At 42.7% G+C, this 25659-nt stretch overlaps 1 protein-coding gene across 1 annotated transcript in view; it reads left to right on the forward strand.

Annotated features, from left to right (window-relative positions):
• Positions 1–25659, forward strand: part of PDE4B (phosphodiesterase 4B) — a 494025-nt gene that overhangs the window by 381090 nt on the left and 87276 nt on the right. The window contains 1 exon segment of the mRNA XM_007460087.1: positions 3894–3943. Within this exon segment, the coding sequence (XP_007460149.1) occupies positions 3894–3943 (50 nt within the window).

A 25659-nucleotide genomic window follows, 5' to 3' on the forward strand; every position in this document is an offset into this window, starting at 1 on the left:
GCTTCCTTTTCGGGAAGGAAGAAATTTTCCTCTTTCCTTCTAGGTTATTCTGGCTGGTCTAAGAACTAAGTGGACATGAGACAGATTAGTAGGAGAAAGACAAACAGAAGTTTAATAGCATGTATACATGGGAGAGGCCCAGGAAAACTAAGTAACTGGACGAAGTGGCTGAAACCCTCACCTTAAACACCATTTTCAGCTAATAGACCAAAGAGGATATTGTGGGGTAGGGGTTTGGGACTTGAAAAGGAAGGAAGGCAATTGACGTGGAAGTGGAAAAGCAAATGTTTGGTAAATAAATGTTTGCCGGACCATGTGGAGACAGACAATGGCACATAGAATGGAATTTTAACAAACAGACTTTGCTGGGTTCCTCCCTGTCTACCATACCTAGTTCATACTATACTTATCTGTGGTCAGAGCTCCCTTCCTCTATTTACTCCCGTGGGTTAAGTGCTCAGTCCTACAAGACTGCCCCTCCCACACACACCCCTCTCCCACTACACACACTGGGGAACCAGTGGAAAGCCCAGGCTCTTGCCGGGGCTTCTGACCCACTGGCTAGAGGTTGGAGCTTCCCACAAGCCCTTCCTTGGGTTCAGTGAACTTGCTAGAGGGGCTCACAGAACCCAGAGAAACATTTTACTTACTAGATCACTGGTTTACTATAAAAGGATATGACTCAGGAACAGCCAGATGGAAGAGATGCAGAGAACAAAGAAGAGGGTGCTGGGGGAAGGAGCGCAGAGCTTTCACGCTCTCCAAGTGAATCTCTGAATCTCCACGTGTTCACCAACCCAGTCTTTTTGAGTTTTTATCAAGGCTTTGTTACAAAGGCATGATTGATTAAATCATTGGCCATTGGTGACTGAACGCAATCTCCAGGCTCTCCCCCCTCCCCAGAGGTTCAGGGTGGGCCTAAGGCTCAAACTCTCTAATCACATGGTGTTGTCCCCTGGCAACCCCCTCCTTAGGTTATGTAGTTGCTGGTCGGAAAGTCACCTCATTAACATAGCAAAAGACACCTTGATTGCTTTCCTCACTTAGGAAGCTCCAAGGATTTTAGGAGCTCTGTGCCAAAAATGGAGCCAAAGGCCAAATATATATGTATATTTCTTACCATAACTGGCAATGTTATAAAATGGAGGTGATACTTAAATGTACAGATTTGTGAGAGGAAAGCTTCCTTCACAGAAGAACGGCCTGAGCAGCGTCAGGAAAGGAAGAGCACATGTTCAAGAAAAAGGAAGTGATCAAGTTTGGCCTTGGCAAAGTATGAGTTAGTTCTTTCCCTCATTCATTCATTCATTCTTCCATTCAATAAGTATTTACTGAGTGGTTGACATATAAAAGCATATGTTGAGGCCAAAGAGCAGACTTTGAATGCCAGGCTAAGGAGTTTGGAATTTAATCTCTTAATTATTTCTGAAAAACAGCCCTCAGCATTAGTGCAGGTGTTATCAGCAGATGGGATAGTACAAAGAAAATGCACTTTGGATTCAGAAAGACTTAGCTTTGAATCCTGACCTTGCTGTTATAAGCCATGTGTGCTTCAGCATATTTCTTAACTTCTCTGAGCTTCAGTTTCCTTATCCTTAAAGTGAGATGATGATACTCTCAATGGAAGCTAAGAAGTACCCAGCACAGTGCCTAGCAGCACAGTGCCTAGCAGAGAAAAGCACACATTGGATGGCAATTTCCCTTTGCTTGTCACCGCAGGAGAGCAGAATGTGTGATCCCAAAATATGCCACTTGGGCACGTGCATTATTTCGAGCTGAAGGCTATCAAGACCCAGCAGACTGGAGAAAAACTTTTACCTCTCCTTCAACTACCTAAAATAATTGTAGTTGGGGGCCTGGCTGAGAGAGAGACAGAGCTAATATCACAGATAACTTTTATCTGAATGACCCATCTGTATGGCAGAGCAAACGTCTAATTACAAATCATCCTCTCTTCTCATTGTCTGGTGAACGACCCTCCTAAGCTTTGAAGCCCTAGGCTCCTGTTCCATTCCTTAGCTCAGGATGACAGATAAGTTCCAACTGCTTGACTTGCCCTTGGGTCTCATATTCTTATGAGGCTCCCTTAAGTATGTAGTTAAATTTGTCACCTGTTAATCTGTCTTATGTCAATTTAATCAATAGACCAGCCAAAAGAACCTAGAAGGTAGAGAAAATTTCCTCCCCTACATCATACATGAAAATTTCATGCCACAGAGTTTAAAAGTACCTTGTCTAGGGCTTCCCTGGTGGCGCAGTGGTTGAGAGTCCGCCTGCCAATGCAGGGGACACGAGTTCGTGCCCCGACGCGGGAGGATCCCACATGCCGCAGAGCGGCTGGGCCCGTGAGCCATGGCCACTGGGCCTGCGCGTCCGGAGCCTGTGCTCCGCGATGGGAGAGGCCACATCAGTGAGAGGCCCGTGTACCGCAAAAAATAAAAAATAAAAAAATTAAAAAAATAAAAGTACCTTGCCTAGAATCACCCAGCTAGTAAATGAGTGATAAATATGAACCCTGTCAATCAGACCCTGCAACAATAATATTTTTAGCTTGAAGCTATATTACACCTAAGGGACCAAAAATGGATTTGGAATACTTTAAATCTAGGAAAGTAATTTTGTGGCCACACCAGTAGGGAAAACCTTCCTTTTCAACCCCTTTGCAGCCCATTTAGAACTTGGCTTCCTTCCCAACCTTGCCTGTGCATCAGAATTCACAGAGCAATAGTAAAGTTACAGATTCTCATGCCTTGTCCCAGATACCCTGAAATAGACCCTCCAGGGATGGAGAAGGGAATCATATTCTCAATAGCTCCCCAAGTGATCAAATGGCGTCCATGTTTGAGACCCATTGGCCTGGAGTGTCACTCTCTTGCTCACGGCTAATATCCTGATTGCTCTTTAGTGGGGCAGACAGCCCTCTATACCAATGGCTCTGGAATGTGGCCCCCAGATCAGCAGCATCAGCACCACGTGGCATTAGTTAGAAATGCAAACTCTCAAGCCCACCCCAGGCAGACTGAATCAGAAACCCTGGAAGTAAGGTTCATCAGTGTGTCTTAATAAACTCTGCAGGTGATTCTCTGCACCCTAAAGTTTGAGGACCACTGCTCTATCCTGTTTCTGGGAGGCTCTCTAGCAATGCACCCTGAATCCTGGAGAGTCTGGCAGAGCATGAGAAGGATGACAAGAGCAGCAATGAAAATCAGGGTTTTGGGGGGAGGGGGGTAAAAAAGATAAAGAAGGAAGAAAGAAAAACAAGAAAGAAAAGGAGAAGGAACCCTAATATTTGTGGAGCATGAGTTTGTTTGCTTGTTTCACTTGACTTGCTTTGTGATGTAGAATAATGCTCAGTTCGACCATGAAAAGCCTCTTCCATAAGTTAGGCCACCTAGATTGCTGTTCCTAATGGCTATGTGACCTTTGGCGAGTGATTTCATCTCTCTGGGTCTCAGATTTCTGAGGTGCAAAAGTGGGAGACCTGGACTGATTAATCTCCAAGGGCTCCTCTGGCTGTAACTTTCTATAGCACTGCCCAAAGGAGTTGTGATTCATGCTTATATTTGGTGTAATTTCTGAGCAAGGGTATCATCTTTGGAGAGCCTCCTGGGGCAGGGAAGCCTAAAGCAGAAGGACTGGTTAGGGACCTGGAGTAAATGACTTCCTTCCTGGAGTGCTGCAGCATCCAGGAGGCTGTACAGCATAGGGAAATTCCAGGCCATCTGGATGTGAGAATTGCAGTCACCCACGAGTTACAGGAGCCCGCCTTCTAGAGATAGCATGATGTCACTAGGTAGCTCATTCTGACCTGGAAAACTTCTTAGGGATCATGGGGGTGCAGGGAGGGGTATTCATACAGAGACTCAGACCTTCCTTTCTCTCCCTCTCCACAGGAGGTCTCCAGCTGCTAGTCAGCCATCTGTCTCCAGAGTCAACCTGCCAGGTAAGCCGTGTCATGAGGCTTATCTCCATGTTTCAAAACAACAAATGTGCCTCTTTTCCAGAACCTTTTGTAGAATAATAGCACTTGTTTGCACATCACGGCCCTCCAAATAGGTAGGTCTCTTGGTGACTTTTCAAAGGCAGGCTGGAGCTTTACTTCACTCCACGTGAAACCAAACGAAAAGCAGTGTGAAATAATTTTCCCATCCTGTGCATGCCTCGGCTTTCAGAATGTGATGGATGTGTGGTCATGCTCCTTCCCAGAACAAGAGCAGGAGTGCAACTATGACCTCAGCTTGCCGGCCCCAGTGAACTCCAGGAGAGCTAACCTCAAAGGTCCCAGGTGCTCCCACATTGGCCTGAGGGCCCCATGGTGAATGTTAGTGGTTTTCCTCTTAGTGTCAACTATACATCCCAGTTGAATCTACATCCTTTCCAGGTGTGAAACCAAAGGCTGTTTCCAGGTCACAAATCATTTCTTTTGGAGGTCATCCAACTTTGTTCCTCAAAGGTGTTTTTTGCAAGAGAAACCTAACCTCTCATTTTTTTAGTACTGTGCATACGCTTTTCATGTGGAGTTGAGAGCTGTAGAGAGGAAGGGCCACCTTGAAGGAACATCTTGGAGACGCGTTGGACATAAAATTCTTCTTGCCATAAGATGCAACCAGTTAGATGGCATTTTTGAAAGTGCAAAATGCAGTTTTTCCTCTTTAATCTGTCCCACTAGTATGGCAGTGGATTTGAGTAGAGCCACAGGACAAACAGTAAGATGAACTCACGCTGAGATCATCTAACACCTAATGTTGCCTCATAGGTTTCTGTTTCTCTTCGCTTTATTCTTATGATCTTCCATGCTCGGATGTTGTGTTTTCTTGCTGATATGATGGCCATACATATAACAGAAATAATACAAAAGTCCAACTTTTAAAAGAAGAGAACAAAGGCAGTAGGTTCCATTGGCTCACTGGCGTTTGAAGTATGAATGGTACATGCTTTAAAACATATGTTTGTGAGAAAATATTGAGAACAAGAATAAAAGTAAAAGGAAGATATTAAGCAAAGTCAAGTTTACCTCTAGAGCCCCATGATATGAAATAGAAGAAAATGGTACTCTATCCATGGACTTTAAAAATGTGGTGTGCTGATGTACTATGTCCTTTAGAAGTTTTATAAAACGAAACGAAATAACTAGAGCGTTTGAACATGTAACTGGTGTTACGTGCTAGAGATCAAAGGGGGTGGTTTCGAAACTCCTGTCATTTCATCATCTTGGCCCACTTGTGAGACACCATCACTACCATTTCTATTAGCCAAATTTACTAAGATGGTTTTGACAACAAATCGAATATTTAAGCTATGTTTTCTTTTTCTTGTAATAAATACTGACAAACATCAGGAGAATATGTGATATTTATGGTTCTATAAATTAGCTCATTAGCCAAAGACGCTGTTGGAAAGATCACGTTGTGATTATTGGCACTACAGCTTGGCAAGTACAGAGTCTTTTGCTAAATTCTTTTAAAACAATGGAGCAAAGAGATGACAATACCACTTAGGCAATTTGTTTTTGTCTGTCTTTGTGGCAAACTCCAAAAATCCTGACTTTTCATTGAGCAGAGAATGTAGCGATACCAATTATTACATAATTATAGGTTTCAAAACCTTCTTAATGCTTAACCACAGTCAAAAAAGGAAGGAGGACACACACATCCTGTGTTTTGTTTTTATTATCAGCTTAAATAAGTCAGGCAGATTTTTCCTGTTATTTTAATATTTATCAGCATATGACAAAGAGGTGTGTTTAAATAGAAGCTTTAAAGGGGAATGAAAAATAAGTGGCTCACAGCACACAGAAAAAATGAAAGCTGCAGTGCTGCTTTAAAAAATGATATAGCGTGATAATGAGATCAGGTTTTCATTTATTAGCATTGATGCTGAACTCATGTATTTCAATTGAAATCTAAGATAAAAGATACAAGAAACCACAGTAATTTAAACAGATTTAACAACAACCCAGTTTGTTGGGAAAGCCTGGCTGACTTAGGCAACTGTATTCTTGTAGAAAAAGCAAGTTTAAGAGAGAGACAGAGAAAAGCCAGAGGAAAGATTTTTTTTTTTCTTCTTAAAACGTTTTTTAAAATACATCTAAATGAAGGCAATGCAATTCATTTTAAAAGATAGTTGTCAAAAACCATGGTTAAATTGGTATATTTGCTCTTACAAATTGATCATTAACTGAAAAAATTCATAGGAGAAGTCAAAGCAAACCTCTCAGTCTGCAGTACCTTTCTCCTCACGGTTTAACCAAGCTTATTGTTTGTAGCTCTCATGCTACAATACAGATTTCCCTGTTCTGCAAAGGCATCCAGATCTTTTTTAAAAAAATCAATGTAATTGTTCCCTTTTTTGTGCTATGGACAGAATTCCATTCTAGGATATTCTCCAATTTGTGGCTTACATGTCTCCTCCATTGGAGCTCCTTGAAGGCTGGGACTGTCTATACCTTATTCCTCTCTTTATCATTTAAGATACTTTTGCATAGTTATTTTCACATAGTAGGAAGATAGGTAAATGTTGAATCGAGCAGGAGAACTGCATAAAGTTTAGGGACTTTATCTTAAGGAAAATGCTCATAAATTAAATTTTAATAATGAGTCAGTATTTTACCTCCATGGCTATGAAAAGCCATGCATGTTTTTACTGTTAAAAATCAGTTATTGCATTGAAATTGAAAGAAGTTCGAGACACATTCTATAAGTGTACTATCTAAATCTATATATTAGTATGGTCACAGAGATTTTGAACAAAAGAAGTTAAATCGAAAAAGTTGGCATTTTATACTTTAAAAAGGAAAGCCAGAGTAAAGTAATAGAGAATTTAAAACCCAGAAAATATAGCAAATGTGGAAATCACATGCTCCCACATTAAGGAGAAAATGTAGTAAATCCTCCTGGGGGTGTTGAAAATGTTAATGCTGTGGAGTTTAATGAGCATCTCGATTTTTATCACATTTTGCCTTTTCCCAAGCATGAATTCCAGGCCTTCTCTACATGATATGTAAGGATTGGAACAGAAGGGGAAAAAAAAAGAATTGAAAAAAGAACACTCCAAACAAGGCAGGAACTTGATAATGTATTGAGGAACTTGGGTTCTGTCATCTATACACATTCAAACTGGAAAATTGAAGTAATTCTCAGGATTTCAGGCCCCCAAATTATTTTCAACAGAAAAAAAAAAGATAATTGAGGAAAATCACTGTGTATGTGTGTGTGTGTGTGTGGTGTGTACATGAGTGAGTGTGTGCATATGTATGTTGTATGTGTAGTGTGTGTGTGTGTGTGTGTGTGTGTGTGTGTGTGTGTGTAGGATAATTGTCCCACTTTTCCCACCCAAACCATCCCTTGCTTTTGCATGCATTTCGGTAGTGATCATGGGTATGTCATGAAAGTAAGAATTTACTGAAAAGATAAATTATCAAGTGTTCACTGCCTTTACAAAATGATCGTTTGCTTTGCAAAGGTCTAGAGAAGTATTCCTTTTAATGACCAGCACTTCTGATTATTATAAATGTGACTTGATTTTTAATAATATGTATCATATATGGAACATTTTAGCAGCCAAATCAATGTGTAAGGTGGAATATTCTACACTAGTTTTCTTCTTCCAAAGTTTACTAATAAACGTATTGAGCAGGAACATCACCCATGTAACAGAAAAGATGTTTTGAAGAACAACCCCCAAGGCCATGGGTCATTGGAAATGACAGCAAACCATGTCACAAAGATAACTAGAGCATTGCCTTGAGGACTTCAGCCTAGACTGCTGCAGACCCAAAGTGTCTCCCAGCCTGGGTATGCACAGCCTCAGCTCATGATGGTTTTCAACACCAGTCAATTAGCTGTATTTCAGGAAAAGCCTGTGTATGGAGAAATAGGATGAGACAATACAGGGCTTTCCAGTAAGTCTGAAATAGCTGGGCCTAAGTGAGAAACAGACTTGATTAATATTTTTTAGTGCTCATGGGAATCCATTTCTTCTAATATGTGTCCTCTAGGTCATTCTGGGGAGGAAATGGCTTTTTACCGGTTGATAAAACAGAAGACTTTCTCCTAAGAAGCCTGTTTCTCAGTATGAGTTCCTCCCATGTCCTTGCTTGATTATGAATATCCCCCTGGAGGTTCATGCGTGTGTGTCAGACGCAGGGTCTATTTGAGGAGTAAGCAAGAGGCTCAGTGAGTTACCTTGGATCTTAAGAAATTCAGAAAGTCATGACCTTGATTCAGTTTTCATTCTTTGCCAGAGCAGCCAGAGCCTAGGCTGAGAGATGGGCTGCGTGTGCACCAGTAAAGGACTCTCTGAGAATGACAGCAATGGCCTGAGAGCTGATCTGAGTCAGATGACTGGAAATGAAGCCCAGCTCAAGCAGAACGTTTTCTCGGTTTCCACATTAAGCAAGAACTGTCAAGCAGGGTTACAACACTTACAACAAATACTAATAAAATCAATCTTGTTACCAAAGGCTATGGCCACTCATGAAAAAGGAGAAATTGGAGGGAATTACAAACAAAAAGGAAGGATAGAAGGAAGGAAGGAAGGAGAAAGAAAAGAAAAAAGAAAAAAGAAAGAAAAAGAAAAGAAAAGGAGGAGACAGAGAGAGGAAGGGAGGGAAGAAGAGAGAGGGAGGAAAGGAAAAAAAGAAAAAAACAAAAATATCAGATATTTTTTTTCTTTGTTCTGAATGCTGTGTGGCCTGAATTATTGGGATAATTGCCTTAATTATTCACCTTGAGTATTTAGGCAGTCTGCATACAGGACGATAGGGCAGATGCACTAGAAAAGTCCTAGTCATTCGGAGAATAATTTCACAAATGGTTGTCTTATAAGAATTGCTTTTGTCTAAATTAGCCCTCCTGTTGTAAGTTTACCTCAGAGCATCAACATTAAGCTGTTTATATGGATTTGCAATTATTCCATATGTGTATAAAATTAGGTAAGTGTAAGTTGCAAAAAAAAACATTGACAAGTCAACTAAAGTGTGAATAGTTAAAATGTTACCCTTGAGCAAACAGGCACCAAAAATAATACCCTGCTGATTAAGTGCTATTCCACTATTTGGAAATTAATTTCTAAATTTAGTGTGAATGTTTCTTAGTATTAAATGGAACTTATGAGACCCTTAGCATCTCAACTCTCACTTGCTGCCTAAAGACTGGAGTTCATTCCGCCTTGATTCCACTTCACGTTTTTTGTACTGCTGACAAACACCATCCACCCACCCCGCTGAAAGTTGGAATCATGCATGTTAGTAAGTATTTCAGTTATGCTATTGACGTCAATGGAGTCATTAAATAGATTGCTGGCCCTCCCAGAAGCAAATCACTGCCAGGGACCTAGATACAGACACGTTTTTTACAAAGACAACCATCAGGTTTTGCTATAGCAGTGAGCCAGAGAAAGGGAAAAGTTTATACTGTAGCAGACCTATCTCCAAACACAGTTTCTTTCTTTTTTTTGCCTCTTAGTTCCGGCCTTTCTTTCTCTTTGGTTACAGTAAGCTCAGACAAAGCTTAGATATTGTTGCCTGAGGGCTTTGTGTGCAAAAGCATCTCCTGTCATTGAGAGCCTAAAGGGAGACACCCCACTTTTAAAAATGTGTCTCACCTTTAGCTCTGCACAGCCCATCCTGATGTTTATTTGGTGACATAAATTATCTAGGCAAATCACTACTGTCTACCCGTAAGACCGTGCTTGATAGTTCCCTGAATACAGTTTCCTGCACATGCACATGCACGCACACACACACACACACACAATTTTGCCCTGTCTGTTGCTCCTATGTGTCTTCTAGCTGCAGCCTGTCATCTATGACTCAACCTCTATGCAGCCAGCCGGCACTGTGCTGTGGCAGCACCAGGGCTCTAAAGCAAAGGTGGAGGACGAGGCTGGGAAAAAAGCTTCCCTTGTCTCAGCTGCCTCATCCGCAGAGCCCCGCAGGAGGCTGCCCACGTGCCTGTGTCCTCCCAGACCCCAGCTGCTGCCAGCCTCAAGCCTGGTCATGCAGCTCCCAGGGGTGTCAGAGAGAGCCCTTCAGGAAACATCTGTCTGTTTCTGGGTGTTCTTGACAGCTCTGTTTACCTGGACGGCCCCAGGAGTCAGAGCCACATCCTCCCCTCACACCTGGAGTCTCCTACCTCCCTCTCCCAGGCTCAGAGTCAGGGAACCATCTTGAACAGACAGCTTTCTTCATATCCGCTTGTCAGAATCTACCATGTTGGCTCAGCACTCATCTCCCTTCTCCACCCTGTCCCTTCCCTCCCCGTACTCCTTATCAGTAAGTGTGTACATACTTATCAGTAAGTATGTACAGGAATGCTAGACATCCAGCCACCTTTAGTAACCCCTTTGGGTTCATCTGGAGGCCCAGACCCATCCCTCCCTCCACCTCTCCTTCTTTTCCCATATTCCTGGCTTTGAGTGGCTGTTCACTATCTTTTGTCTCGGTCTTCGCCTCCCACAGACAATCCTTGGAGTCATTTCCTCTAATCTTACACCCTCCTTTTCCTCCCCATCTCGTCTCCTTCAGTTTAGTGCTTCATCTTCCCTTCCTAAGCCATTGTGGTGGCCCTCCAACTTGGTTTACTGTGCTCAGTCTTTCCCCACTTCAATCCCCTCTTCTATTCTGGTACTAGAATTATTCTTCTAAAAACCCAATTATGTTGTTTTCTGAGTTGGTTAACCTTTACCTTCGGGTTAAGATCCTTACTTCTTACCAGGCATGCAGAGTCTTTCAGAATTTGTTTCTAATTCCTTCTTTGTTCTCACCTCCCCCTTTAACCCCTGGCCCCGTGCGCAGCTAATGGCTGAGATGCACTGAACTTACTGTCCCTCAAATACACCAGGCTCTTCCTTGCCTTCCTGCCTTTGTACATGCTGTTCCTTCTGCCTGGGCTGCCCTTCCCCAAAAATATCATTCACATATTCAGCTCGGGGATTTTCTTACGTTGTCACGGTGAATGAGTTCTTTATACCCTCTGATTATTGGACTCTAGAGTCTGGATTAAACTAAATATAGAGTCTCAATCCAGTGCCTGATATATAGTATATGCTCAGTAAATACTAGTTCCTTTATCCATTCCCATCTGGAAAGTGCATTTCTTATCCTTCAGATCTCAGCATATACGCCATCTTCCACAACTCATCCAAAACCACTCTCAATTATTATCTCAAAATCTCAATTATTGCACTTGTTGTATTATGCTGTAATCTTTATTTTAATTTTCACCTCTTCTAAACTGAGAGTGTCCCAGGTAAAGTATGAATCCTCCTTTTATATATCCGTAATTTATAGCATAAGATCTGGAACACAGTAGACCCTCAATAAATGCTTATGGAATAATCAGACAAAAGGGTGAATGCTTGTTCCTGAATCAAAAAGGATTGGAAAGGAGCTGAGGCTCATAGCTGGCTTCATTCGGCCTGGCCTAAATATCTTCTGCTAGCTCTCAGGCATGTGCCCAGTACCAGCATCCCTGGATAATCTTGACTGCAGGTGACTTTCCTTCACTCAAAGTGAACACTTTTTTATCCATCACTTCAGCAAGAAGCGACAGTGTTAAAAGAAATGGGAAAAAAATGAAAACGACTATATGTGACTAGTTTCTTGCACTATACTATGCTCTTCATGTCTAGCACAGAGCCTGGCACAAAGTAGGTACTCAGCATATTGAACTGAATTGGCTTGGGATCACGGGTCGGCCCTTTAGACAAGTTACTTCTCTGAGACTCAGTTTTCTTATCTGGAAAATGGGTATTTTAATATTCTACTCTTAAAATTGCAGGAAAGACTAAATGAGAAAAGCTATGTATAGGGATTAGCAGTGAAGACTCTGGAGCCACACTGCCTCTCTCAAATCCTCGCTCCACCACTGTGTGATCTTGGGACAGTGTCCCAGTTGCCTCCTCTATAAAGCTGTGATGGAAATCGTACATATCTCCTATGTTGGTTATAAGAATTAAATACATAAACACATGTAAAACACTTAGAATAGCCCCCGGCCCTTAGAAAGTGTCAATATTGGTATCGATATTATTAGTGTTGTACAACACACTTCCCATAGCACCCAGCACAAAGCACATGGTCAGTGTGTGACAGGTGAGAGCTCAGGCCTGCTGGCATCAGTAGGGAACCAAAACAAGCCTTGTAGAGATCTTTCTAGAAGGTTCTGATCACGTTCTCTTTCATAGTAAGACAATCTAGAAGGCAGTCTTTTTTTGAAAGATTCTTTCCCCCTGAAACCACGAAAATCTGATTTTATGGAAGTAGATTTAGAGCTGAAGATAGGAGTCTCCAGGACATACAGTGGGAAGCTAAGGGAGCCGGGGGCAGAACGCAGCTGTTACCAAATGCAACAGAACATGACACAAGTGTGACTTTTTGTCTTAAAAACAGAGTGTGAAGAAGAAAGTCCAATTAGCATGCTGATAAGCTGGATCTTAGTTAAGTGAGAGTTTTCTTTTGTATAAACCTGAGAGGACTTCACTTTATAGGAGAGAATAATTGCAGCTACACAGCCCATTCCGGTTGTATGTAAAAACCACGTTCAGGGCTGGGCACACACCTACACGGCCGCAGGTGCTTCAACCCACAGAGCTCAGCAGAGAACAGCAGCATAAGCCAGTGCACAGCTTCTTTTTGGAGAGAAGACAGAACCTACTAGCAGAGTCAGCATCACAGAGGGCTTTGACTCCTTTTGGAAAACTTTTATGCCTCTCTCAATACCCCCGTGTCCACCTACTCCCTTCTCTCCTCTTTCCTGGGAGGGAGGGAGATGAGAAGGAGCTCGGGTTGGCCTAGAAAAGGATGAATGTGGACGCTGGGAGCTGAAGGAGGAAGGAAGAGGTCCATCTAAGTTCCCCTTTCTCCCTCCTGCATCCCCAAAACCACTTGATCCCAGGCGGGCAGGGTGAATTCATCTTGCTTGCTTCTCATCTGGCCAGCACTTCATGGAGTTGCCTCCAGAGCTGTTCTCGGAAACCAGGAGCATTTCAGGGAACAGCCCTTTCACCAGAGAGAAGAGAAACAAAGCAGGGACTGTCCCCTAGAAATAGAGAATAGGCAACAGAACTCACTGGATCTTTGTCTTGGTTTATTGTCTTGATTTACTCCCAGCTAGAGCTATTGACATGGACCAAAAGTGACCCCCTCGGAGGTTTGTGTACTTTTCCCACCCCCTCTTTGACCGTGTCCTCGGAGCGAGCTTGGGCCATGGGGATTATCCAGCTCATTTGATCCGTGGAGGCAGCCAGGTCAGATAATGCAGCCTTTGCCCCTGTCCCTCAGTTACTCTTTGGGCTTCACATTCCTGGGGTCTAGTCTGGCTAGTGCTGCTTGTCTACTACATTAGATCATTTCCAACACCCCACATGCCTGCCTCTGATTGCAGGAGAAGAGCTCCTGTTCCATGCTGGGCACTGTGCTCGGCCCTCTGCGGACATTATTTTCTCACCAACTGAACTGTTTTGCCAACGTTATTGTCCTTGTTTCACAGATTTAGAAAAGGAGGCTCAGTGGGTATATGGGGGCTTACTCAAGACACACAGTTAGTAAGTGATTAAGTCCGAACTGAAACCTAGATCTGTGTTTCTTGAAAACCCATGCTCTTCCCTCTAGTCTAGACCACACCGTCCTGGCCTCCCCACACTGTAAACCTTGGATGTTATAACGAACGGAAAGGGGGTGGTTAGAATTTCACAACAGGAGAGAAACCAAAGGAACTGAGTTATCTGCAGCCTCAATAAGTACTATATAACAGAGAATTTCCCTTAATTCCTTTTGTCATCTATCCCTTTCACTGTAATGTGTGAAAGGGAAATGTTTCATATACGTCCATTATTCATTTATTCAATTAAACATTTATTAGATGCCTACTGTATATGAGACACTGTACTAGGCACTGGGGATACAATGAGAGAGAATTCAGAGAAGAGAATGAATTCAGACCCTGACCTTGTGGAGCTTACTGCCCAGGAAATGTCAAATGAATAAGTACATGATTATACATTTGATCATTGTAATGAAGAAAAGTACAGAATGCTATAATATTGCCTCATTTTTTCACCTGTGAAAGTGGGAATAATACTTCTTCTTCCCATAAGAATTGTTATAAAATTTAAATGTTATTGTAAGTAAAGCATTTAGAACATTGCCTACCAACTAGTGTTATTTACTGTTTGCTCTAATTATCATTATCATTGGTTATGGTTGGGATTAATGTAGATTAGGGGATGGGGAAGCCCTTTGTAAATACATGACTTGGACTTGAGACCTAAACACTGAGTAGGAGCTGGGTGGGTGGAGACAGTGACTAACACCTAAAAGGTGCTACAGCCAGAGACCTGGATTGATAGAGGGACGGCGAGGCGCAAGGCCAGAGAGGTCCAGAGAGGCCAGATGGGGCAGAGCATTTGTAAGCCATGGTTGAACGTGTACTTTTATTCTAAATCCAGTTGGGGAGCCATTAAAGGATTTTGAGAACGAGGTTGGCATGATCTGATTTGAACTTTAAATACAGTAATTCCTGAACCACAAGTCTGGGCTCGTGCCCACGCCTCCTATGTGCTCCCTAGCACCTGGGCTTTCTCTATCAAGACAGTCAGCACCTGGGCTTCCCTGTTGGCGCAGTGGTTGAGAGTCCGCCTGCCGGTGCAGGGGACACGGGTTCGTGCCCTGGTCCGGGAAGATCCCACATGTCGCTGAGCTACTGGGCCCGTGAGCCATGGCTGCTGAGCCTGCGTGTCCGGAGCCTGTGCTCCGCAACGGGAGAGGCCACAACAGTGAGAGGCCTGCGTACCGCAAAAAATATATATATATAAGATGCTCAGCCCCTGCCCCTTCTGTCTACCTGCACAGTTAAGAAGGCAACCTCGGAAGGCAGACTGCCTGAGTTTAGTTCTGGTTCTATTCCTTTCTTTCTGTATGATTGTAGGTAAGTAATTCAATGTCTCTGGGCCTTGGTTTCCTCATCGGTACAATGGGGAAAATAATAGGACCTTTGGCATAGGATACTATTGTTATGAGAGCTAAATTTATGTAAAGTGTCTAGAACAATGGCTGGCACTCAGAAAGCACTAAATAAATGCTAATATTCTTAACATATTGTAACCGCCTGTTTTCTTGATTGCTTACACCATTAGCTGTATGGTCAGTGCCTGGCACAGGGCAGGTGCTCAAAAACCTACTGAAAAAAGAATTAACAACGAAAGAGAGGTAGTGCAATGAATTGTAAGTAAAAGGAGAGCATATGGCTGTTCTACTCATGGAAGAATGGACTTCCTTGAGTCAGGAGTGGATTCTGATAAGGAGGAACTTACTTATGGGGGACAGAGAAACTGGATGACTTTGCAGCTGCCTGGCTGCTCCAACTTTGGAGAACTTGAAACAGTGGGACAAAAATTTGTTTCAGAATCTAGATTGCCATCTGCACAAAAAGAAAATTGGGCTCATGAAAGAAAGCCGTTTCATTTTCCTAGGCTATGTGACTGTCTCTCTGAAGGCAAAGGCAAGGCTGACCCTCCGGAGTTCTCTGTGTGCTCGCTTTGGAAGGACAGTCCCACCAAAGAGCCAGTCATCCTACCGAGAACTTGACAGTGTGATTTCCTTTTCATCCCTGCATTGCTAGTAGGGCCTCAGGCTAACGGAGGCTCAGTTCTAGGAAGTCAACACACACCTTAAGTGTGGTGCCTAAGCATGGAGAGAGGCTTTTCACATGTTTGTACAGCTGGGCAGTCTTAGGCACTCAGCTCCTTTACATCTACATGCAGAGTACCTGCCCGGACAAACAATGAATCCTTTGGCTCCCTAAATGTGCCAGCTCAATGCCATGTGCATGTGTGCGTGCGCCTGACGGTTTGTTACTTTTTTATCCCAGGGGAAAATAAGGGTTCTTCTCATGCCTTTTGTCAACACGATGCGTCTCTGTCTTCACTGACCTGGTTTTCCATTATTTCTTCCTCTCTCATCACAGTTTTGACCAGCCTGTCTCTCTTTACCCTCAGAACGTTTCTAGGCCTCCCTCTGATTTACCACTCTCTCCACGCCCCTCACACTTCCAAACTACCTTCCCTGCAGTCCTTTTTTTTGGGCGGGGGTAAGGGGAGGCCACGCTGCGAGGCTTGTGGAATCTTAATTCTCTGACCAGGGATGGAACCCATGCCCCCTATGGTGGAAGCGTGGAGTCCTAACCCCTGGACCACCAGGAAATTCCCAGTCCTCTTAATCTGACTCAAAAGTTACCTATGGGACTTCTCTGGTGGTGCAGTGGTTGAGAGTCCGCCTGCCGATGCAGGGGACACGGGTTCGTGCCCTGGTCCGGGAAGATCCCACATGCCGCGGAGCAGCTGGGCCCGTGAGCCATGGCCATTGAGCCTGCGCGTCCGGAGCCTGTGCTCCGCAACGGGAGAGGCCACAACAGTGAGAGGCCCGCGTACCGCAAAAAAAAAGTTACCTATGGAAAGCCTCTTGCAATTAGTCCTGCCTAGTATCATAACTGCCCACTCTAATTACATTATATTGGACTATGCATGTCCTGTGTTGCTTTTTAAAAGCATCCTAGTTCTTTAGGCCATGGGCCTAAGTTCTTTCTACATCATTCATCCATTTGTTCAGGTTTTAGTGTATTCCTTATGCTACATTTTTTATTATGGCCTGTCGCCAAGCCGGTGGAGAGGGGAAATACTAATGTGAATAAGACAGAATCTGATCTTGATTGCGCACCATGTAGAAATAAGACTCTAGAGAAAAAGCTATATGAAGATATGTTCCATATCAGTCAGGATTCTCCACAGAAACAGAACCCGTGGGAGACTCTATTTACACGTACATACATACATACATATGTATATGTGACTTATTTTGAGGATTTGGCTCATGTGATTGTGGGGACCAGCAGTTTGAAATCCACAGTGCACACCGGAAACTCAGGCAAGAGTTAACGCTTCAGTCTCAAGGCAGAATCTGTCCTTTACTGGGCAGCCTCAGTTTTCGCCCTTAAGACCTTCAACTGATTGGATGAAGCTCACCAACATCATCTGAGTCATCTCTTTTACTTGAAGTCCACTGATGGTAGATGTTAACCACATGTACAAAACGCCTACAGCAACATCTAGATCTGCGTTGATTAAATAGCTGGGTCCTAGCCAAGTTGACACATAAAACTAATCATCACAGGGACCAACCAACCAACAAAAATCTCATCTTGGGAATCAGACCAGAATTATGCCCCGCTCTGCTACAAATAAAGTATATAAGATCCAGGAAAATAAACATCTTTACATTTCTTCTGACTAATCGAGACTATTCTTCAAAACACAGTAAAATAACCATTCCTCTCAGCTCACAGAAATGTTTTGAAAACCATATGATAGTTTTGAAAGACCAGGAGTGCAAAGTGGTGGGATTCTGAACCTGGGATGGTGGCCAGGCAGTGGCAGCACACTGCCTCAGTGCTGGTGACACCGCATCAGCATCCTCCACGTTGTTCTCTCTGTTGAGTGGCTGTGAGAGAAAAGAGAAAATCTTGGGCTTCACAGGATGTACAATAATGCCAGTTAATTTGTGCCCCATGTCTAGAGACCACAGCCAATGATATTAGACTTAATAGGGAGAAATATCTCAAAAAAGATTAATTTTGGCCTGAAATATCTCAGGGTGGTGGGAGTGGAGGAGTGAGGTGGGAATCCTCTTTATGTATATTACTTATTTCCACCAAATGGAGTTTGAAACATTCATGTCCTCTTACACAATTTGGAAATTTTAATACCAACCCTATTCTCCAGGTCATTCTTGGGACTCCTTCTCAAATGTGAGTTTGAACATCTCCATTATCTCCATTTTCCCTCTGAGTCCTGTGCTCCTGTCACTGACAAAGCATGTATTCAGAGCTGAAGCCTCCAGCCCCCTGGCAGAGCACTTTGCACCAGGCAATTCTCCATGCCCTGTTCACAGGCTTGTGTTCCCCAGGGTTCAAAGTGGCTGCTCTCACCTCTGCATCTCAGTAAGATCCCCAGGTATTTTAATCCTAAGGCACGTGGCTTCTGTAATCCCTCCCGATCTGGAATATCTCAGACCTATGATCCTGCCTTCAAGGTGCAATTTCCTCCTAAGTCTCACAGATCTTTTCATAAAGAATTGGTCTCAGCAAATTATTTAACTGTTGATACTTTCTGGAGTTTAGAGAATTAGCATCTCACCAGGTTCCTTTCCCCCAAATCTTACCTTTTCTTCAGGTCTTGAGTAACTTGTTTTACTCAACTTCTAGAAACACTTATCTCTGCCTCCTCGTTTTCTACAGCCCTGGAATGTGCTACTTCTCATCTCTTTCCTAATTTTGTTGGAGGAAAATCACTTATTACCCACCCCCACCCCCACCCCTGACTCCTCAACTTTCTGTGGAGTGAATTCACTCCAGTCTTTGACGGAGAACAGTCTTTCTTCACCATTCTGTGCTACCAGGGCAGAAAGCAAAGGCAGATGACAGTGGGTGGAATTTGTAAGAGAGATTTTTGTGTCCATGAGCCATTTGCCCCGTGAGAGATTTGGCAGAAAATAGAAGGGGTTTCTCTGGGAAGTGACTCATTCTGCCTTCCCCTGTTGGAAGAGCACTTGTCTAGATAGATGTAGAAAGTTTAACTTGGGACTCTGTCATTCAGCAGAAGGGTGGACTTGGTCAATTCTGAGATGTTTCTGCATTAGGAGTATCTGTGAGAGAACAGTGGTTTGATCAATTAGTTTCAGCTCTACACTGCCCCCAAAGTGTGTATTTCCGAAGAGCTCTCCATAAAGCACTTGTTTCAATTACAAGGCATGGGAGAGAAGTATTAACATACTATTAGACCCCTACTAAGTAAATACTGCATTTGCTATTAGGAACTCTGCACATGAGATCTCTTTTCTTCTTCGGCAACCCCTTACAGAATCCATATTATTGTTCCTTTTTTTTTTTTTTTTTTGCGATATGTGGGCCTCTCACTGTCGTGGCCTCTCCCGTTGCCGGACGCGCAGGCTCAGCGGCCATGGCTCACGGGCCCAGCCGCTCCGCGGCATGTGGGATCTTCCCGAAACGGGGCACGAACCCGCGTCTCCTGCATCGGCAGGCGGACTCTCAAGCACTGCGCCACCAGGGAAGCCCTGTTCCTTTTTTTAATCAATGAAATCCTGCCTCAATGAGGGTAACTAGCAGTATAATTGCACTCAATTAGTAAGTAACACAGCTAGGATTTGAACCCTGGCTTGTTTGACTCCAAAGCCTATATACTTGGCACTAGCCCTCTGTGCTATCAGGTAAGTACAAGTGCCTCTGGTGCTGGCCACACAGGTACCTGCCTTAAAGGTACACACACCCTGGGTTTGGTGTTTACATCTGCTGCTTCAATCACGTTCAGCTTTCTCTGGACAATACCCTTTTGTTCCTGTGCTGCATTTAATCTATGCCTTACTCTGGATTCTAGGACGAGAGAAGATCTAGAGGAAAGTGTGATTCAAGCCCTTGTCTCCCCTCAAGGAAATCACTGAGCCAGTAGAGAGGTGACAGTCTTCCTCTGTTCTAGGAATAAGTTCTCGTCACTGAAAGATATTTCTTTTGGGTATTGAGTAGGACAACCTGGCAGGGAGAGGAGGCAAGGGAGAAATTTTAGGACAGAGCAGAGTGGTGGGGCAATTATCTCTGGACCATTACTCACGGCTGGGAAGATATCCCGGCCTCTGACATCACAAGAAGCAAGAGTTCGATTTCAGATCTGTAGTGAAACTGGGGCTCGGCTCACTTGAACACACGGAGGCAGCTGTCCAATTCTAGGCTGGCTCTGGAAAGTCCCGTTTTGAATAATTTGCTTCTTACGGTGTTTGTTCAACTTCCCTACCTCAAATGAAACTGTGTGACTTAAATGAAAGAGCGCTGGGCTGGAACTCAGGAAACTGAATTTTAGTACTGGTACCAACCAGGTGTGTGACCTGAGGTAAATCTTTTTCACCTCAGACTTAGTCATCTTTATTTTGAATTATTTTGAGTCTTTGAGTCTAGAATCCAATCTTACAGAGCCTTCAAACTTCCAAAATGGCTCCTGGCCCAGAAATGGTGGCGTGTGGGTGTTGGGATGGATCATATTTTTTGTCAGAGGAGAAATAACCTCTGAGCTAGTTACTGGTGATTCTGGAGTTCAAGCCCAGGTCTCATGGGTTTGGCTCCAAAACCTCCACCCATTCCCACCCTGACTTTGGCTATATTATTGTTACATAACACAGTGCATCTTTTTTATTTTCCTAATCCCTGCCAGCCGTAGTTGGCACAATTCAATAGCAAATGGTCATTGAGTCCTTATGAGTGCTGGGGAAACAAAAGTGAAGGGGAGGTGGTCCTTCACCTCAGCTTAAAAGCATTCTCATAGGGAGATTCTGGAGCCAGACTACCTGCGTTTAGATCCCCGTTCTACTACTTATTAGGCTAATGACTTCTTAAACCTGCTTGATACCTCAGAGTCTTCATTCTAATTTCCTTCATCTTTAATACCTTTCTCTTAGAGTTGTTATGAAGATTCAATGAGTTACTTCATATAAAACATTTAAAATAGTGCCAGTCATATAGAGTATTGACTGAATACATAATTGTTGTTCTTATTACTATTATATATGTTTGTTAGCCCCCTTATGGCAGGAGTCTGGGAAGGTTGCAACCGGGTCTTGTTCATTGGCACTTAATAAAAGTTTGCTGGATGCAGTTATTCAACAGCTATGTACAATGCTTGTACTATGTGCAAAGCCCTCTGCTTTGGTAGAATCCAACAGCCTACTCAGGAAAAAGTCACTATGTCTTAGAGCTAATATAATTATAATTTGAAAACTTTTTTTCCTTAAATATTCCTTTCTTGTGGCCCTTGTTTAGAAAGGGTTAAGGAAGGACTTAGGAGGAAAATATTCTTCATATGTACTTACTGACTTAATCAGGCAAGCCATCTGGAAGCAGAGGTGTTAACAGTAGGCCAATGGGAAGATTAGAGTCTTTCTTAAAGGAAAAACCTCTTTAGAACTCTGAAATCAGACATTCTCTCATTCACTCACCATCTTGTTCATTCATTCTTTCATTCATTCACTCTAAAAGCACCCAGTGACGACTCACTATTACATGAATCAGGCATTGTGCTGGGTGATGGGTATACAGGAGTGAATAAGACACAGTTTCTTCTCTTGAGGAGCTCAGTCTTGTGGGGTAGACAAACATAAATGGTTATATAATAGCATATGATAAGAATTTGCCTGAAGCATGAGTGCTCTGGACACTCAGAGGAAGGCCGGTGGTTAGGAACGGGCTTCTACCCTCGGTACAAATGACACTCTGTACTGTGCTATACCTAGGAATTTTATAAATAAGTTGTTATTGAATTTTTAAAAAATTACTATTTCCCATAGCCAGATCATTCATTACACAGCTAAGTTTCTTTTAGCCATTTCAGCTCAAGTCAGTGTGTTCACTGAGTACCTGTTATAACTAAGTGGATTAGGAGAATATGGGTTAATTGTTTTTCATTATTTATATAATTATTATTTTTTATGATTTTTTTTTATTGGAGTGTAGTTGCTTTACAGTATTGTGTTACTGTATACTGTACAGCTACATGTATACACACATCCCCTCTTTTTTGGATTTCCTTCTCATTTAGGTCACCACAGAGCACTGAGTAGAGTTCCCTGTGCTACAGAGTAGGTTCTCATTAATACGGGTTAATTTTGTCCTGAGCCACTAGAATGAGGAAGGTATAGGAGATATGATTTGAACTCTGCCCTGAAGGATGGGTAAGACTTCACAGGGCAAAAGTTGAGAAATACTGTTCAAGAAAGTAGATCAAGGAATTCATGGAAAAGACTCTGACAAGTACAGGTTTCTGGTAACTGACTGTACTGCTGAACTGAATGAATAAGCATTTTCAGAACTCTAATGGAAAACTGATGAATTCGTAAAAGTGCTAACAAAAGGTCAAGATGAAAAAAAATTAATTACATGGGACTGAGTGAACTGATGAGGATGATTATAATTTTTGTGACTTTCTGTTTGAATAAAAAATAAAAGAAAGAAAGAAAGTAGATTATGCTCAAACAAAGGTATAGTGGCCCAAAGAGTGTGAGCTGAGTTATTGGAACGAAAGTCATTGTGAAGGATTCGTGAAGGGAGGATAGGGTAGGGGTATGTAGTATGTAGCGGGGGAGTAGGAAGGAAAGATTGGTGGGAAAACAATAGGGGGCTTTGTATACCTAGCACACAAGCTGAAAATTTATTTTACGTGCAGCATGGAGCCACTGATATTTGTTCTGCAGGGGAGCACGTTGTCAGAGCTGTGCTCTTCAGGATGGCTAATGTGGTGTGTTTGCTATGGTGGCAGGAAACAGTGCCAAGGCTTGGAGTCAGAAATCATGAGGGAATTTCAGTTCATCCATTGACTAGCTGTGTGATCTTGAGCAAGTTGATAACCCTTTCTGAGCTTTATTTTAGCCTCCTCACCTACATGGTAAACAAGATTAAACCTCCTTAAAAGAGCAGCAGCAAAAACAACCACAATTTTCATTGATCACTGCTCCCTGTGTAGCATTGGGCTAGGCCATTTCTATGTAATGTTTAAGCCTCAGAACAACTCTATGAGTACTTAATATAAGTTTACCATATGATCACTCTTAGGCATCTATACCAGAGAGCTGAAGACATATATATCCACAGAAAGTCTTGACACAAATGTTCTTAGCAGCATTATTTACAATAGCTAAAAAGTGGAAACAGCCCAACTGTCCGTCAGCTGGTGAATAGATAGAAAAATGTGCTACATCCATGCAATGAAATGTTATTCACCAGCAGAAAGGAATAAACTAAGGATACATGCTACATACAGCATGGATGAACCTCAAAAGTATTATATTCAGTGAAAGAAGCCAGACATGAGATACTCCGTATTGTGTGATACCATAAATTGTATTTTATTTGCATGAAATATCCAGAAAAAGCAAAGACATAAAGACAAAACCTGGGGCAGGGGTAGGAGACAGGGATTAACAGTAAAGGTTCATGTGGGATCATATTGGGGTGGTAAAAATGGTTTTAAGTTGATCTATGTTGATGGTTGCACAACTTGGTGAATCTACTAAAAATCATTGAATTGTACACTTGAAAAAGGTGAAGTATGTGGCATGCAAAATAGCCTCAATAAAATTATTCTTAAAGCCAGAACAACTCTATGAAGGAATTCCTGTTCTTATCCCTGCTCTACAGATGAGGCTACTGACTTTCTCAAAGCCACACATATATATGGAATCTAAGAAAAAAAAAATGTCATGAAGAACCTAGGGGTAAGACAGGAATAAAGACACAGACCTACTAGAGAATGGACTTGAGGATATGGGGAGGGGGAAGGGTAAGCTGTGACAAAGTGGGAGAGCGACATGGACATATATACACTACCAAACGTAAAATAGATAGCTAGTGGGAAGCAGCCGCATAGCACAGGGAGATCAGCTCGGTGCTTTGTGACCACCTAGAGGGGTAGGATAGGGAGGGTGGGAGGGAGGGACACACAAGAGGGAAGAGATATGGGGACATATGTATATGTATAACTGATTCACTTTGTTATAAAGCAGAAACTAACACATCATTGTAAAGCAATTATACTCCAATAAAGATGTAAAAAAAAAAAAGGATAAAAAAAAAAGTAGAGAAGTGATGGATATGTTAACTAAGCTTACTGTGGTAATCATTTCACAACATATATGTGTAGCAGTCATCACACTGTACACCTTAAACTTACACAATGTTGTATGTCAACTATATCTCAATAAAACGGGAGCGGGGGAGGTAGTGGAGCTAGGATCGGAAACTCTTTCTGCCTGATCCTGAGCCCATGCCCTTGGCTACTGTTCATACTGTACCCTTTCTTATGTGACAAAGTGGTTGTGAGAATTAAATTAAGTGTAGGATACGCATTTGATCACGTTATACACAAAGCAGGCATGTGCTCAGCTCTCAGAAAATCTTAGCGGATTCTGATTTTGGCAGCTGTTGGCCAGATGGATTAGAGGGGTTTGAGAGGAGACCTGGTAAAGGGAAGTCCAGGCAGAAGGTACCAGGAGGCTGCCCAGGGTTTAATCAGGAGGAAAGAACAGACCATGTAGAAGAGGAAGGCCAGCTAGGATTAGGGTCTTATTCGTCACATATTTTAACTTCTCTAAATAAACATGTAGGGTGCTTGGCTCTACTATGAGTTAAAACAAAGAACAGAGGTCTTTCTTTCCTTCAGCAAACAGCTGACACACGTTCCCATCATAAATTTTGTAGTTCAGGATGTAAAACCAAATCCAACAGCCCAACCCAGCCAGAAGGTTAAATAAATAAGTGCTAAATAAATAAATGTAGATGTTGTTCCTTCGCCCATGTGTCTCTACAGAAGATGCCACGTGCTTCTGTTCATTGAAGCCTACTAGTCCATTTCTTTCTGTGTAAATTTGGGGAACCAGCCTGCTCAGGGTTGTGAGTTGAAATTTTAAGGAGTTGAAACTTTGGGGATGTTTTGTTTTACATTTTCCCATGAAGAGCACCACTGTTAATAGTAATTCTGAATCACAGGTGAGAGATCACACCTAACATCTCCTCTTTTGTTTTGAAATGCTGTTAAAACTCAAAAGGCAGAAACACAGCCCACAGCCTTGGCAGATGTCGGACTCTGCAGGACTGAATGGGGTTTTTCCTGAGTTACTTTCTATGACGGATACTTTGTGACCCAAATGTCCCTGCCACATGGAGAAACTTTATTATTAATAAATCCACATTCCCCCCAAACAAACAAGACAGCATGGCAAACAGTGGTGTTTGCTCTCTTATACGTTTGGGTTAGTTTTTCATCGTTTCCAAGGACCAAGGCCCTGGATGTTTCCCATTGCACTGGTGAAAAAAAAAAAAATGTGAGAATTCAATTTGCCTGTTTTGGCCACATAAACATGAGACAATTTGTGGTCACCAAGTCAGGACTCCTCATTCCAGAGGGCTTGGTAGCAGCGGATGGGGCTGTGAGGCTCCCTAGGGAGGACAATATTGAATCTGGAAGTGCATAGGATCTAGGCCGTGTGGTAAGGAGACTATTCAGAACACCTCCTGGTTTTATGGCATTCAGTCTTTGAGTCACAGTCCCCAAAGAGCCAGAAAAAGCTAGTGTGTGTCTGCCATGGTAATTAAGTGTTCAAGTCTGAAGAAACTTGAAGAAATCTTAAATGTAGCAAAAGTACTTCTGCCAGCTTTGTTCACTGTTTCGAGAGCTCACCCAATCAGAGCTCATTCAAGATCCCTTTATTGGACACTGACGCTATGTGTAGCACTGTCCCAAACACTGTGAACAATATTAAATTAGGGTCCCAGCCCTCGAGGAGATTGCAGTGAGTGAGGATGGGAATATTTCAATGTGAAACATTTAATCATTTAAATAACGGTAAAAGTGGTAAGAGGTGGTTTCCTCCTCAGTGAAGCCTTTCAGAGCTGCCCCACCTTCACTACCTGTGTGTTGAGGGTTCATGTCTGAACTCAGTTTGATGTAACTCTACTAGAATGGGATCACAGAAAGGTCATAAATTTTAGAGTCAGAAACACTCAAATCTAAATTCCCCATTGCCTGTGAATTAGCAGGATTGTAAGCTCCCAG

Source organism: Lipotes vexillifer, unplaced genomic scaffold (genome assembly GCF_000442215.2).
Source record: "Lipotes vexillifer unplaced genomic scaffold, Lipotes_vexillifer_v1.1 scaffold134, whole genome shotgun sequence".
In the NCBI taxonomy this organism is placed as follows: domain Eukaryota; kingdom Metazoa; phylum Chordata; class Mammalia; order Artiodactyla; family Lipotidae; genus Lipotes; species Lipotes vexillifer.